The sequence below is a fragment of the Condylura cristata genome, unplaced genomic scaffold, assembly GCF_000260355.1.
Source record: "Condylura cristata isolate star-nosed mole 26May11 unplaced genomic scaffold, ConCri1.0 scaffold00019, whole genome shotgun sequence".
Classification (NCBI taxonomy): Eukaryota; Metazoa; Chordata; class Mammalia; order Eulipotyphla; family Talpidae; genus Condylura; species Condylura cristata.
The window spans coordinates 2,684,118-2,700,880 of NW_004567120.1; the positions used below are offsets into that span (position 1 = coordinate 2,684,118).

Here is a 16,763-nt window from a genome sequence, read left to right on the forward strand (position 1 = left end):
CCCCAGAAAGACTGAAAAAGAGAACAAAATAAAGAGATACAGACCACCAAGAGGGAGAGTGAGAAAGAGACTGGTGGGGATTTGGCATGGGAGTGAAAGAAGAGATAGTCAATGTATTGGCGTGGGAGTGAAAGAAGAGACAGTTAATGTACGCACGTGTACATGTGCATTGTGTGCACCGTGCCCACATGGTGATGGGCAAGTGAAAAACAAGAACAGGGAGCTAAGACATACAAAGCGCCTAATATGGAGATCTGTAGGCCCTGAGAGAACGTAAGCCCCAAAATGTACCAAAAGACCTAAGAGAAAGAAATCCAGAAACCCAAACAGAGTGAATGATGTTGGGGAGAGAAGAAGGGAGGTCTAGACTCAGAGATCAAGACAGGAAATACCTTGCACACAGGAAACATTTCACTAGGCTACTCAGAATTCTGGGAAACTCAAACAAGAATGGATCCCAGAATCATGGAACCTGTTAAGTCATTTTGTTTTATTTTTTCCATATTCTATTTTGACCATGAAAGGGATAAGAAAAAAGTAACTCCAAACAATCTACTGAAGAGCTAAGCATAAACAGTTTAATTTAAACTAACAGCTATCAGGATAACCTGCTTGTCCCTCTTCAATTGCTCTTTAATGTATATTATTTAGAATTTTCATATACTTTTGTCATAAAACATTTAACTATTCAGAAAATTACATAAAACATAATGAACATCTGTCTTCACAAATTTTAAAACTTGTTCAATCTGCTTCTGATGCAGTCCACAATGTGACCCTACCCAAACCCATTATCTTCTTTCCTTCCCTCCTTACTGAGAGTTCACTAAAAACTGAAATTCTTTATCATTTCTCTGTATGCTTTCATATTTTCACTAAATGCCTATCCCTAACTGTACATCACTATTCATATTTTAAACTATATTAAAGTGGAATCAAGCTGTAACTTACTTTTTTTAATGGAGTTTTTCAGTTTTCATTCAAAATGAAACATGTTCAGCTATTCTATCTGTCATTTAATATGGCACCACATGAATTTATCACTTTTTAGTTTTCCTATTCATAAATATTTAGATTAATTCTTATTTCTGGTACTATGAAAAACCTACACTCAACAATCAATGCCACTAACATTTTTTTAAGATTCAATTATTTATGCATACAAGAACTGGGGTATAGGCCAGAAGTGCTGGGGATGAGAGGATTCACCAGAGACAGAGTGGAGAGCAGAATAGGCAGGCCTATTGGAATACACTGCTGAGGGGAGCAGCGGGTGGGCCAGGAGAGGTCTGCTGGGCCACATGGGTCAGTTCCCTCATCAGGATTGAACTCGTGTTGCAGTGGCTGTGGATAGCGTTATAGTGCTGTGCTTTAACCCAATGCACCAACAGGGAGGGCCCCAATACCACTAACATATTTTTCAAGAATGTTTTCTACTTCATCTAAGTTGTACATTTTCTGACTTTTGTTTTGCATGCTAACTTTACTCATGCTGATCATTAACTTATTTTGTTGCTAACTTTTCCTAAGGTTCTTTCCTCAAATATCCCATCATTCTGAATTTCATTTCATTTGCAGTGTGTCTGCAAAACGTGAGGATCTTGGATACCCTGGGCTAGGCCATATATCTCTATGGTGTCCTGCATTTACTTCTGTCAGGTGCACTAGGAGAACACCAACCCAGAATTTCTTTTGAAACTACTATTTCACCTTGAGATTTTGACACTTATAAGATAAATTCAAAACATAAACTATGTGAATGAAGTACATGATTATGAATCCAAGAAAACTGCATTTCCCAACCCAGAGCACACAACCCAGTGCACATAGTGAAACAGATAACCTTCCTTTGTGATCCTCCTGGACTGAAGGGCAGTATTTTTTCCTATCCTATTCTTTCATGGAATACATACTATGTAGAAAGATCCAACTTTAAGAAGGATCCTAAGAACTCCACACCTTCTAGGGAGCTCAAGGTCTTGTATGTTCTCCTTGGGGAAGTGAAAACAAAAGTTGCTAGACTCAAGACTAGAATCCCCTAGGCGTTTTCATATTATATATACCATCTCAAACTTGTTTATCAGTGAGTTTGTGTCTGGGACTTTGTGGTTTCAATTACTTACAGGGAGTTCATTATACATTTATTTTCAAACCATAATGAATTTATTGCACAAACATGTCACATATTTTCAAGATTCCATATTTGTCTTGAATGTCACATTATTTTCTCTACATATTTGCCTAACAAATGTCTATTAATATTTCACTCTCCTTCAATAGTTCATATCTCAGGAAAGTCTCCTTGTAAGGTGGTCCTTGACTGCTGTCTTCTGGGAAGGTAAACAGTTACATAGCTTCCAGTACCAAATATAAAACTATCCCTGGTTAACAGTGACTCACTGAACCTAGACTGTACACTGGTTTACTCTAAACATCTGTGGCTTCCCCCACTTCTGGGAATATGGAATTGGTATCAGACAGACAGTGCCTATGTGATTAGCCCTCAATAAAAAACCTTTGATATTAGGTCTTTAAATGAGCTTCTATGACAGATGACACTTCACATAAGTTGCCATAACTCACAGTTAGAGAAATTTGTACATAATAGGAGGTAAATCCAGAAGGTTATACCTGGTTTCCTCTGGAGTTTATTCCATGTGCCTTTTCCCTTAGATTACTTTGCTTTTAAAATTTTGTTGTAATAAGTCATAGACCTGAATACAACTATATGCTGAGTTCTGTAAGTCATTCTAGTACAACAATGAACTTGCAGATAGTCTTGGGCACCACCCCCAACATAACTTAACAAGCAAGCTGACTAAACTGTCTTCTATAATTAGTCAACTGGCAACTATCCAGTATCTTTCGGGTTAAATCTGCAGTTTCACAGATTACACACAAATTCAGCAATAGTTAACCAAATTTATTAAAGGCAATGAATCTAAGCTGGAATGTCAGAAATAAAAATACTGACAGAGAATTAATTAAAATGATGTGGTAGATAAGTCTCAAAGCTTAGGACAAGTTTCTATGTAAATATACTAGTTCCCTTCTAAGTTTAATCCTATCATATATAATCAACAATACTTTAACTGATGTCTAAAAATATAAAAAGTAATTGATAAAAATATTGGCTATTCAAATAAATATCATGAATATGTAATTAAAACTTACATATTTCATGCTAAATATTAATATTTTATCATCCACATGTATCAATCACTACTTGTAACATTATGCTTTGTATATATATATGACAACCAATTTAATTAATTAATTAAAGTCACAGCTTAATATTCATTCTTGATATCAAGATAAGGCACAAAGTCAATACAAAACAAATACAGTAATTCTTGAACTCTGAAAAAAGTGTACTAGTTGTTAGAGGGGTAGGGGTAAGAGTGGGCAAGTGAGAAGAGTTGTTGACACTGGTGATATGATGGAAGGTGAGACACATGCAGGTAAGGAGGTATAAAACTGCAGTCCCCAAGTTATACAACTGTATAAACTAGTAGAAAATCGATAAAACTCAAGGGGGAAAAAAACAGAAAATTTACACATTAACACCCTGTATCTTGATGCATTCTAAATATATATTTAACTACTATATTCTAAATATATAATTAACTATGTTATTAGAATAGTACTTGTAGATAACTGTAGTAGTTATAATAGTAGTAGTAAAAATAGTAGAATATTAAGTTCCATGATTACATCTCTTTCACTGATATAAGCTTCTAGAAGAGTACCTGGCACAAAGTAAACAATAAATATTTCTCAAATGAATGTTTTTAGTTCTAATATATGTTCTTAAATTATGTACAAAAATTGTCAAAAAAGATTAATCTCCACACAATAAATTATACATATTTTAAAATGTAAACGTTTACAAGTAAAGCTCACTCTAAAAGTACTTAAGTAATAAATATTTTACAGTAGTTTATATAGTCAATATCTTGTCACAAAATACTAAAATGCAGCAATAGGAGTGCTATAACTATACTTAAATGTCTAAACAAGAAGCGGTTTTTCAGAAAAATAAAAAATTACAGTGAACTGCTTAGTATTCATTTCAAATTCAAAGTGTAAACATTTTCAGCCTTTAATACTTTCTAATCAGATTTTCTTAAATTTACTGTAAGAAAGTGACCTTTTTTTAAAATTTATTTTTGCATAGTACTGGGGAGTAGGCCAGAGATGCAGTGTGGAGGTAGCCAGGGGCAGGGGCGGGGAGGTGGGGGTGGGAAGGAATAGAAGATTCATCAGAGATAGAATAAGGAGCAGAAAAGGAGGATTTACTGAAATACACTGCAAGGGGAGCAAAAGGCAAGAAAGGAGCAGTCTGCAATATATGCACATATGTGGGTTAGCTGCCTGACCAGGGATCGAACTCAGGCCATAGCAGTGCTAATGCAGAGACTTAACTCCTCGGCCACCAGGAGGTCCAGAAAGTGCTATTTTTAAAGCTATATACTACCACTGTATGCGTTCATATACGATGATCTACTCTAGCCTTAAATGAAATTAATGTAGATCTGAAAAACAAAAATAAGATTTTTACCATCTATTTGTTCTGGAAGTATCTTTTTGATAAAAACTACTTGTACACAGCTGCAGAAAGTATCAATATATGCACATATGAATGACTTCTATTTAACTGCATACAGCTAATACATTAAAGACTTTAGACAAGTAGTCAAAGTTTCTCACTTGGAACCTACAGCTTTTCTTGATTACTTCTAAATTCACGTGTAGTCACTATTATTCTCTGCCTCAGTTCTTTCCATCCTTTTATATATTATACACACACACACACACACTATGATATAAATATAAAGAGATGACACTCACATAGTACATGAGGAAAAGAGGGAACAGGTGACATTTCTAGAGGTGAGTCAGTTACCTCAGACTCCACCTATATACATCTAAATGTTGAAGAGAGCAGTATCTCAACATAATGTAACTCATTATGGTCAAGAATACTAGTTATCTACTTTCTCTACCCTTTTTAACCACACATTGGGGGGAAAATTTCAACAATAATTGAACAAAATTACCTGGAAGACAAACTTAAAGCTACTTATTTCTGGTTAGGAGATGAGAGACTAAAGTGAATGGTAAGTAAAAACACAGGGCAGGTTTTGCAGCAACATGGATGGAGCTGGAAAAGATCATGCTTAGTGAAATAAGTCAGAAAGAAAAGGAAAAATACCAGATGATTTCACTCATAGCAGGAGTATAACGGACCAGGCAAGAAAATAATAATAATAATGAACAACTATATGCCAGAGACATTTTATGGGGGTGGAGTGGGGAATGGTATCAAAAACAGTGGGGGGAGGGAAATACACTGGACTATGGTGATGGCACATGGGTGATTTGGTGATGGGAAGCCCACAGGGATTACAATTGAGATGGAAAAATGCACAAAATGATGTAAAAATAAATTATATTATTAAAAAAAAAAGAAATTATAGCATAAAATATATACTATAAATGAGAGCTTCCCAAACCTTTAGCAACAGCACAATTATATCCAAGAATGCATCATAAATGTGTCAGGAAATATTATTGGCTGTAAAAGCTTAAGTGTGATATATTAATAGATAATAATATATATACATTATATTAAATAATAAATATATACAAAATTATTTTTCCAACCATTCAAAAATTTCCACCATTGAAATAAAAATCAAAAAAAATCTATGTATGTTTCCACTCATCAAAAATAAAATAAAAAACAAAAAACTACAGGGCAGGGAGAGCAAGGCAGGAGATAACAGATGTTCCCAACTATGTTACATTAAACTATAACCACTCCTTTACTATTGTTAGAAAATATTCTTTAAATCTAATTGAAAGAGGAAGACCAATAATAAATTGCCATATGGGTAACAGGAGAGAAGAAGAAAGGGAAATTCTGTAGTTTCATTTTTACTATTTTCCTGATTTTTAAAGAAATCAGGGTCTATGCTTACTTAGGCTACCATCTGTCTATTCCAAGAAGGTACTTATAGAGAGTAATGTTTAACAAGGCAATTGCAAAATTAGTTCAGTTGCAGGCTTGCACCAGCTGACCCTGTTTGGGCAAAGGATCATTTACTTAGTTGCCACCCTCATTTTTCTTCTCTTCATATGTTGTAAACTGTATTGCTCAGTGACTTCCCAAGTGCCAAATGTTTATTTGTATAATTCTACCTTTAGATATTTGATATTTCAGTTCCTCTATCATCCACTCAAGCTTCCATAGGACACATAGCCACAACAATTATACATCAAATATAATCATGGGTAAAGACAAATTCATCCATTAGGGAGGTCTATGAAAAACTTTCAATAAAAAAAGGCAGCATTCCTGCCTACGACTATGCAGGTACCTCTCTCTTCTCCTTTTCCTAATAAAACTGTCTTTTTAAATGCAAAAAAAAAAAAAAAAGAACTTTCACTGAGTTATGATCATGCTCCAAAGAAAAAAAATGAAAGAGGTAACACAACCTGTATACGATTGAGGGGAAACCTAAATTAGACAATAATTATCGAACATGAAAAACTAAACCATCAGAAGTAGTTTCACTCACTACCGAATGAATTACTCATGTTTAATGACCTGAAATGTTTCAGTTACTTCTACCCAGTTACATGGAAACTCAATGGCAATTTTGCAACTCTCTATGTCTATGTCTGAAGCCCACTTCTATCAATCATTTATAAAAAATAAAGATACCAACAACAAGAATTAAGTTAGCTAAACCATGGAGTGAAAATATAGTACAGGCACATACATATAAAGAAACAATAGTTTTGCTTTCTTCCTTTGTTCCTAATTACCAAAGAGAGTGCACTGGTTTCCTTATAATTAAAATTAATATGTTTTTATTGTGTACTGGGGTTCTACTAAGTGCTTACATATTAAGGAAATATCCCTATGCTCCAATTAATGAGGATAATACCTGAAAAAAGAACTGACATGATACTGTCATAGTATTCGATAATAAATGCATTACTCACATTCATCTAGCTTTAAAGAAACTGAAGGATTATTTCCTGTTTCATCTACATTTCCTTCACCACCACCACGAGATCTTGAATTCCAGACTTTAATAACTTCAACATCATTGTCACTGCCACTTCCACTTGAGCTACTATCTTTTTTCCCCCTTTTTCCTTTTGTTTTCTTCTTTCTAAAAAAAGAAAAACAAAAAATCCAAACTATGAATAAAGCAAAGATACAAATGCCAATGATCAGAAAAAAATCACCAAATAAAGACAGCGAATATGTCAATACAAGGCACAAAAATGATTCAAATTACTTTGTGTACTCATCAGAGCTTAAACTCATGGAGGTTTCATCAGAATCTGAAGCTATAAACTCATCCATGCTGTCTTCATCAAAATATCCCTACAGGAAAAAAAAAAAAAAGTATTGTAATAGATCATTTCAACTTATATTGGAAATTATAATGCTTGGTTATTTCATTTAGGGATAAATTGTGGTGAGATAAGAAAGAATTAAGGAGCTATAAATTAGAAAGTATAAAGGAGACATGACAGATGTGACTAATAAATGCAGTAGATGTTAAGATCTTGTACTGGAAAAAAAGGACATGAGGGGCCTCCCTGTTGGCACAGAGATTCAAGGTCTCAGCACGATCAAGTTATCACCAGCCACTATGCCAAGAGTTTGAGTCCTGACCAGGGAGCTGACCCACATGCACAGCAGACCTCTCCTATTTGCCTACTTCTCCCCTCAGCAGTGTATTTCAGTAGATCCACCTATTCTGCTCCCCACTCTGTGTCTGGTGAATCCTCTTTCCCATTCTCCCACGTCTGTGCTACACCCCAGTTCTTTTATGCACAAATAAAAAATAAATCTTAGAAAAATGCACATCAATCCAAAAACTAATGAAGTCCAATTAAAAACTGCTGTTTAGTTAGAAATATTGACCCAATGTTAATTTCTTAGTTTTGATGATTTTACTATAGTTGTACAAATCTAAAATGAAGATTTAAAACCTTCTCTACATAATAGATCTAACTGTAAATTCATTAGAAATAAAAATAGTTGAATTAGTATACCACAAAGCCAAGGAAATTTCAAATATATAATGTATACATTCACATATGTATGTGTGTATATTTATGTAAATATATATATATATACACACACACTCACACTATGTTTATACACACACACACACAATTTAAAAAAGTACTGTGCTTCCAACAGATACCTTTAAATCAATTTACGTTATTTGATTTAGCTTACCTTGTTTTCCTTGCTAATGTAGTCCAGTTGTAAACACCAAGGATGAGTCCAGATCCTACTTAACATCTGAAAATCCTGGAAAAGTTTTGCACCTGCCTTTCCCCTTCCACCTTCATTGCTATTACCTACACCTGATGAGATGGGGGGCAGAAAAAATATTTAATGTATAGAATTATTTTTTACAAGCAGTATTTTTAAAAAGTAGCTTTTAAATTTTATCTCTAGAATGAACTCCTTTATCAATGTAAGCAGCTTTTCCACCCTTTCACTTAGACTAGTATTTTGAAAAACAAAGGATTACAGAAGAAATCTATTATACTACTTTAAATATGATTGAATGCATGCTTTCTTACTACATTAAACAACAAAGTATAGCAGCAAACCTAATGATTCCATGAAATTTTAAATTTTGATAAAGGTAAATAACATTGTGATTACAAAAAAAAACACTATAGAAATATTTCTGGACTCAGTTAAAAAATAACAATTCTCATTAATAGTATGGTTTGTTATCTACATTCATAATTGGACAGAATGCTGCAGTTCTGTTAGAGGCTAGTAAAATAAAAATGTAAATTTTTCTTAACTCAGGTTCATGTATCTAATTTCTATCCATGGGCTGTGAATTAAAACAGAAGGTTCTTAATGTTTTCATCACAACAGTCCCAGCTGGTGAGAAATGAGAAGTCTCTGGGGAGTGACAAAAAGCATACAGAGAACTGGCAACCTCCAGGGCAAGCAAAAGTAGGGCCCACCCAGGTCAACAGAGTTCTCACAAACCTTGCCAGGACTCAGCCAGACAAAGCCCCACCAGGTGTCCAGTCAGGAAGTAACACAACATATCCAAAGGCTGCATGACAATATGTGACACACTCAAGACTCACTCAGACACATGCTGACCACCCTAGCAGCCCAGACACCCCCGTGGATAACCCAGGTCAACAGAGAAAACACGAAAACAAAAAATGGGGAGAAAGAAAATTACAAATGGTGAAGCAAAGCCCTTCGGGAACAAACCATAGGGGGGAAAAATCAATCTCCAACAACAAAGACAAGGAACAACATCTCTGCTTGGCAAATTAAGGATTCAAAGTTACCTTAACTCAAAAACTTGAGGACATAAGAGAAGATGGGGAAAAGGGGGAAAAGAAAGCAATGAGAAGCAGAATCCACAAACATATGAATAAGACTGAAACTTAAAAGGAACTACAGGATATGAAAAAAAGCAGCTAAAATTTAGAGGAGCTAAAATATTCTGGAAAGAGCTAAGAAAATAGGATCATAAGGAATAGTGAATCAGTACACCTGAAGAGACAGATACAAAAAACAAAACAAACAAACAAAAAACAAAGAAACATCATGAAAATTAAATGATACCATGAGACTAGGAAATGCAAAAATCACAGGAAACAAGGAAAAGAGAGAAACAAGGAAACTGAAAAATCTGTTAAGGAAATAAGCGAAGAGAACTTGGTGAAATAAAATAGACGCACAGGAAGCTAGAAGGATGCCAAACTACATGAAGAAAATAAAACTACAGAAAGACACATAATAATTAAGCTTCCAAGAGTCCAAGCCAAAGGAAAAAATAATGAAACTGACTAGAGGCATTACATACATAAACTATAAAGGAAAACAAATTAGGCTGTATTCAGACTTCTCTGAACACACACTAAGGGCATAAACAGAATGGAATAACATATTGGAAAAACTCTGGCCCTCTCTGGTGGCACAACCAGTTAAAGTGCAGCACTATGAAACTATCCACAGACATTGCAGCACAAGTTGGATCCTGGGCCAGGGAGGTGACCCACATCATGGGGCAGGTCTCTCCTGACCCACCTGCTGCTTCCGTCAGCAGTGTGTTTCACTACATCTACCTGTTCTGCTCCCTACTCTATAGTGAATTCGCTCACCCCCCACCCAACCTCTGGTCTGCACCCCAGTTCTTGTATGCATAAATAATTAAAAACAAAAAAACTCAAAGACAGTAACTGCCAACCAAAAAATACTTTGAGACAAAGCTTGCCTTCCTTTATGAGAAGAAAAAGACAACCTTCCCAGACAAACAAAATCTTCAGAAATTTGCTACTACTACACCCCAACTCCAAGAAATATTACAAGATGCCCTAAAATCCGACCAAGAAAGGGTTAAATGGGAAGAACTGAACAAGGTATTGAATAGATCCCTAAAATGATGACCAAAATGGCAATAATAGATTTTGATATATTACTAATAACCCTAAAAGTAATGCAGTAAACTCACAAATCAAAAGACACTCACAAATAAACTCTAGCATCAGAAGCATGCTAGAAAACAGAATCTAAACATTTGCTGTCTCCATGAAATACAGGTAAGCTCTAATGATAAAAAAAGATTGAAAGTAAAGGGCTGGAAAACAATTCTACAAGCAAACAGCACCCAAAAGAAGGCAGGAACAGCCATACTTATAGCAGATAAAATAGAGTTCAAACTAAAAAATGTGACAACAGGTATAGATGATGACTATATAGTGATCAAGGGGTTAACACATAATATGAACACTCGTCAACATATGCTCACAAAGTATCACCCCTAAAAACCAAAAATTGGAGAAAATATGTATACAGTAGAACACTTTAACATCCCACTCTCAACAAGGGATAGACCAACAATACAAAAAATAAACAAGGACACAATAGCCCTAAATAAAAATCTAAATCACATGGACCAAACAGGCAGATACAGAACATATAAAACAAATACAATTTTTCTCAAGTGTACATGGAGCATTCTCCAGGATCCACCACATAGTGGGTCAAAAGACAAACATCAAAAAACACATGAAGATCAAAATCATACTATCTTCTACCATAAAGGCATCAAACTAGAAATTAGCCACAACAAGAAAGCAGGAAACCCATTTCATAGAGACTGAGTCACACATTATTGGAAAACAATTGGATTAATGAGAAAATCAAAGAAGCAATTAAAAGATACCTTGAGATATCCCAGACTTCAAGCTACTACAAAACCATAATAATTAAAACAGTATGGTACTGGAACTAAAACAACAGATCACTGGCATAGAATTAAGCCCAGAAATAAACCAACACATATATGGACAGTTAATCTATGACAAAGGAGCAAAGAACATGGAATGTAACAAAGATAGACTGTTTAATAATTGGTGCTGGGGAAACTGGACCATCACAATCAAATGAGTAAAACTAGAGCAATACCTCACACTGCAAACAAAAAAAAAACAACTCAAAATGGGTAAGACTTGAACATAAGACCAGAAACCATAAAATACGTAAAAGAAAATACAGGCAAAGCACTACATGACATACATCTCATAAGCATTTTAAAGACACATCCCCCAAAGCAGAGAAAGTGAAGGAAGAGATAAACAGCTGGGATTATATCAAACTAAAAACCTTCTGTATAGCAAAAGAAGTACACCAAAAACAAAGAGAAAACCAACTGATTGGGAGAAAATATTTGCACTCCACACAACTTATAAGGGAATTAATTTCAAAGATCTATAAAGGGCTCATAGTAACAAAGCAGGGCCCCTTTCTTAGTGGCACAGCAGTGGAGCACCGCACTGTGAAGCTTAGCCAAGTTATGGCTGCTTCAGTGCGAGTTAGACCCTGGCCTCGGAGGTGATCCACATGGTGTGGCAGACTTCTAATGCCTCACCAGCTACTCCCCTCAGCAGTGTACTTTCTCAATTTGCCTGTTCTGCTCTCCACTCAGTCTCTGCTGAATCCTCTCATTGCCCCTGCACCTATGGCCTGTGCCCCATTTCTGTATGAATAAATAAAAAAAAAATTAAAAAAAAAAAAAAAAAGCAAACAACCCAGCCAAAAAAAGGGCCAGTACAGCTAAAAAGACACTTCACCAAAGAGGAAATGCAACTGGCCAACAGGTATATGAAAAAATGTTTAATATCACTTATAATCAGGGCAATACAAATCAAAACCACAATGAGAAGCTACCTCACACCAGTGAGAATGACACATATTTTTAAAAATGACAAAAATAAATGCTGGCATGGATGTGAAGAAAATGGAATTCTCCTACACTGCTGGTGGAAATGCAAACTGGTTCAACCTCTCCAGAAAGTTGTGTGAAGGTTCCTCAAATTACTAAAAATGGATCTTATCATATGAGCCAGTAATTCCACTCCTAGGAGGCTACCCAAAGCACACAAAAACATTAATTTGAAAGGAAACCTGCACTGCTATGTTTCTTGGAGCACTATTTACAATAGCTAACATGAAAACAACCTGACCAAAAAAGATGACTGGATCAAGAAGGTATGGTATATATACACAAAGGAATACCATTCAGCAATCACAAAACATAAACTCATGTCATTTCAGCGGCATAGAAGGGTCAGAAGGAGAAATGAGTCAGAAAGAAAAAGAAAACACTGGATGATGGTTTCACTTACATGAGGAATATAGGGAAACTAAACAAAGGGTCAGAAAAGGACAAAACCAGCCAGTAAATTATAGACCGACGACATACAGTTGTTGAATTTTAATGATTTCATACCTGAAATCCTGAAATCTTATGTAATGTTACAAATGCAATTTAAAAACTGAATAATGAAATTTTGACTTGGGGGGGAAGGAAAATATCAATGTTAGCATTTTGGTGTATTTTTTAAAGATGTATTTATTTATGCATACAGAAACAGGTACATGCCAGAGGTGCAGGGGGGTGAGAGGATTCATCAGAGAGAGTGGGGAGCAGAAAAGGTAGATCTAATAAAATAAACCACTGAGGAGAGGTCTGCCATGCCATGTGGGTCAGCTCCCTGGCTGGGGATGGAACTCATACTGCAGTGGCTGTGGACAGCTTCATAGTGCTGCACTTTAATTCATTGCACCACCAGGGAGGGCCCAATTTTGGTCTATTTGAAACATGTGTATATTTTTATCATAATACCAAGACATAATAATTGCCCTACCTTGTAGAGGCTATCTTCTTTATTCCTTTCAACCTTATTTGATAATTGAGAACCGATTACATGGATTTCACTGACATGCCTTTTACTGAAAATAAAAGTTCTTCACAAATTAAAGGCATCGTTCACCTATATATTTTTTTTACCATGTAGTCACTTAATTTATTTTGACAACTTTAGTGTTTTTTAAATTAAACCTATCTTCGTGAATTTATAGAATGAGCACAATTTTATTCAAATGCAAAGCTGTAAAAGAAAAACTGACATAAAATTACAAAGACATTTTTCAGAAAAAAAAATCTTCAGAAAACAGATAAAAAAAAATGAAAAGTGTGTCTGTTACCTGTTAAGTGATCTAAGTAGTACTGGTAGAGCTTGCACTGAATTGAAGTCATTCTCACAGCTAACACATATTCATGCTTCGGTGGCAAGAATTTTGTTAATGCTGTATAATCTTTTCTCTGTAATTAACATTAAAGAATAAAAACTAGCCTTAATATATGACAGAAATTAACTGCTCTCAAATATTCTCATTATCATTGTATTTAATGAAAAGATGCACATAACTGACATATAGGAAAACATCTTCTAAAAGAATAGAAAACAAACACTACTTTGCTAGATGCAAAAGACTATGTAAACCAGAAAAGTGCTGGCTAGATAGGAACAGCATGAAACACTACTTTCTAGTATTTTATGATCAACCAAACCAAACAGAATTCCTATGCCTTATATGATGCCAGAAAGTTAGCCTATCTCACAAATTACATTTTGGGGTTACACCATAAGGATCTTAGAGTTTGGGGGGGGGGGGGAAGAAGTATGAATCTTTATGTAACTGCTGACTTAATCTTTACATACTTATTAATCTAGGTTCACTGAAAATCCACATGTAAGTAATACTTATTAGAAGATTCAGGTTATTATACGTAATTGAAAATAAAACTTTCTTCACTGAAAATCCACATGTAAGTAATAATTATTAGAAGATTCAGGTTATAACACGTAGTTGAATGTAAAACTTTCTTCTTAATTATACTAAAAATGGTTCTTTTCATAATTCATGATTACCTACTTTACAACCATTTCAAGCAAATGAGATTTAGAATGCTGAGCTATAGAACTAGGATGAGCACTGGAATTTGTTAATCATAATAACTGTGTTCCTTTAATGTTGTCCTTCTATCTTAACCATGAATACTACCAGCATTAACATATTCAAACATGAAACCACACACTAATCAAATAAATTAATCAATTATACTTCAAATTTCTTAATGGAATATTGCTGAAAAGTTAAATGCAATATAAATGTTTAAGGACAATACAAATAGGTATTTATGTAAAACTACGTGCTGAAATGAGGAAGAAAAAATGAAAATTTAAATTTAAAAAAAGTTTTGGGATTGCAGAATAACAAAGTAACAAGAATTATTACTATAAAATGTATTTGTACCTGAACGCATCCAGCTAACATCTCATAAAGAATGTGTGCACGTTTTTTCATCACTCTGACATCTACCATGGTAGAATCTGCACATTGACCATTTTGGATTGGATTTATAAATCGATTCCTGAACTCCTTAATAGACCCAAGCAAATTTTCCTTGATAAAGTTAACCATGCAATGATCTACAAGAAAAGACATCAATTAGCAACACTGGTTAAAAAGACCCAAAATTCTCTCATGAAATGCGCAAATCAAAAATGCATGCCATGGGAGCATTAGAATAAAACTACAAAGAAAGAATGGCAAGCTGACTATATCCCAAACACTGGTTATAAATCTGATCTAGAAGTACAATGCCTAAAACGTAATGAAATATTCAAATATAAATAGCCCTAAATAGTAAACATGACTGTTTCAAAAAACATGTAAAGTATTTTTTAACTCAGCATTAATTGAAGTAGTTAATGTTGGTTATAACACTGCATATGTTTTAGGAGTTCAGATTCATACCTCATCAAATGAATGTTACCACACTACACCTACAAACAAAATACGATAACCCTCTACTACAGTGCACTGGATCCCCTCCAACTTTTGATTGCTCTTCCCCATAACCTCATCCATTCACTGTTCTTTATAATAGATATGAATATAAAATAAATGTTCTACAACTGAAACCATGATTTTATAGTCAGCAAGGCCATCTTGTGAATAAGGTAGTGAATCAAAATAATTAAGTCAGGTAAAAGCTGTATTAGCAAATTTTATATCAGTGCTCTAAATGCAGAAGTTCTTAACAAGGTATCATTTCTACTATACAATACAGAATCATAATTTGAAGTAGCATTTCTATAAATGTGGTAACAGAAAAGACAGAAACTGACATAAAAATAAAATACAGGCTACATAGTGAAATAGCCAGAATTACAAATAATAAAAAAATAAGTTACTGCAAATACAATAAAGGCATGTAAGTAATACAAAGCAATTACAATGTTTCCATTTGTTACGCTGGATAACATATTTCCTTATTAATGCCACCACATACATACTAAGATGAGGGAAATTAACAAGTCATTTCCCTGGGTTCATATCACCTATCCTCGTTTTCAGCAAACTCAATCATTACATGTATTCAAAATAGTTCTCCCTCAACTTCCTTAACACATTCATGCCTGGGATTAATTTCTGATTTCCTGACAGTACCACCCCCAAAATGGATATACTTTGTTACCATAACTTCTGGTTCATCACAAGTAGATTTATATTTTTAAAGTAATCATCAAGATTTCCGAAACTTTTTATATTTCCAATGCTATATTTTACATTACAACATACCTACTTGGCATACCTACTTATTTGGTTTCCCATTCATATTTTTAAATCATTCTACTTGAAAAGCATGATATTCTTTCACAACAGACTATAATGGACCTTAGTCTATCTATCATGTAGATCATATCACAGACCACATCAAACAGAAGAAAGTAAGTGGAAAAGTAGCAATAACATAGCTGAGGCATACAAACAGTCCACAGTAAAACTGCAGCTGTTCACTCACACTCAATTAGGTTATTCTGAAGTGGTGTTCCTGTTAAAATAATCCTCCTTCTTGAGCGTATAGAATTCATAGCTTTTGAAACAGCAGATGCTTCATTTTTTAGAATATGACCTTCATCACAAACAACAAAATCAGGACCTATAAAAAAATGTTTAAAAAGCCAACATTTAATTAATATATAATGAAACAAAAAATGTCATCAATTCACATCAATCCTTACACTGATACTCTAGTTGGTAGATACGACAACATCCTTAAAATAATAATCATGTTTTATGGAGCTTCCATATGACCGAGCAATTCCACTTCTAGGTTATCTACCCAAAAGACACAAAAGCACTGATTCAGAAAGATACCTGCACCTCCATGTTTATTGCTGCTTTATTTACAATTGGAAAGACATGGAAACAGCCCAAGTGCCAAAAGTGCATGACTGGATTAAAAAGATGTGGTGCATCATCTTCAAACAACTAGCAACAACAAATGTTGGCGAGGATGTGGAGAAAAAGGAACTCTCCT

The 16,763-nt window shown here is 34.5% G+C and overlaps 1 protein-coding gene across 4 annotated transcripts in view; it reads right to left on the minus strand.

Moving 5' to 3' along the window:
• The window catches only part of ATRX (alpha thalassemia/mental retardation syndrome X-linked), a 211,434-nt gene that overhangs the window by 69,598 nt on the left and 125,073 nt on the right, over nt 1–16,763 (minus strand). For all 4 annotated transcript variants that reach the window (XM_004685605.2, XM_004685603.2, XM_012727135.1 and 1 more), the window contains 6 exons: nt 16,245–16,382; nt 14,690–14,865; nt 13,577–13,694; nt 8,273–8,403; nt 7,317–7,405; nt 7,015–7,187 (listed from right to left, as the gene is read on the minus strand). In XM_004685605.2, coding sequence (XP_004685662.1) covers nt 7,015–7,187; nt 7,317–7,405; nt 8,273–8,403; nt 13,577–13,694; nt 14,690–14,865; nt 16,245–16,382 — 825 coding nt within the window. The remainder of the gene's footprint in view (nt 1–7,014; nt 7,188–7,316; nt 7,406–8,272; nt 8,404–13,576; nt 13,695–14,689; nt 14,866–16,244; nt 16,383–16,763) is intronic.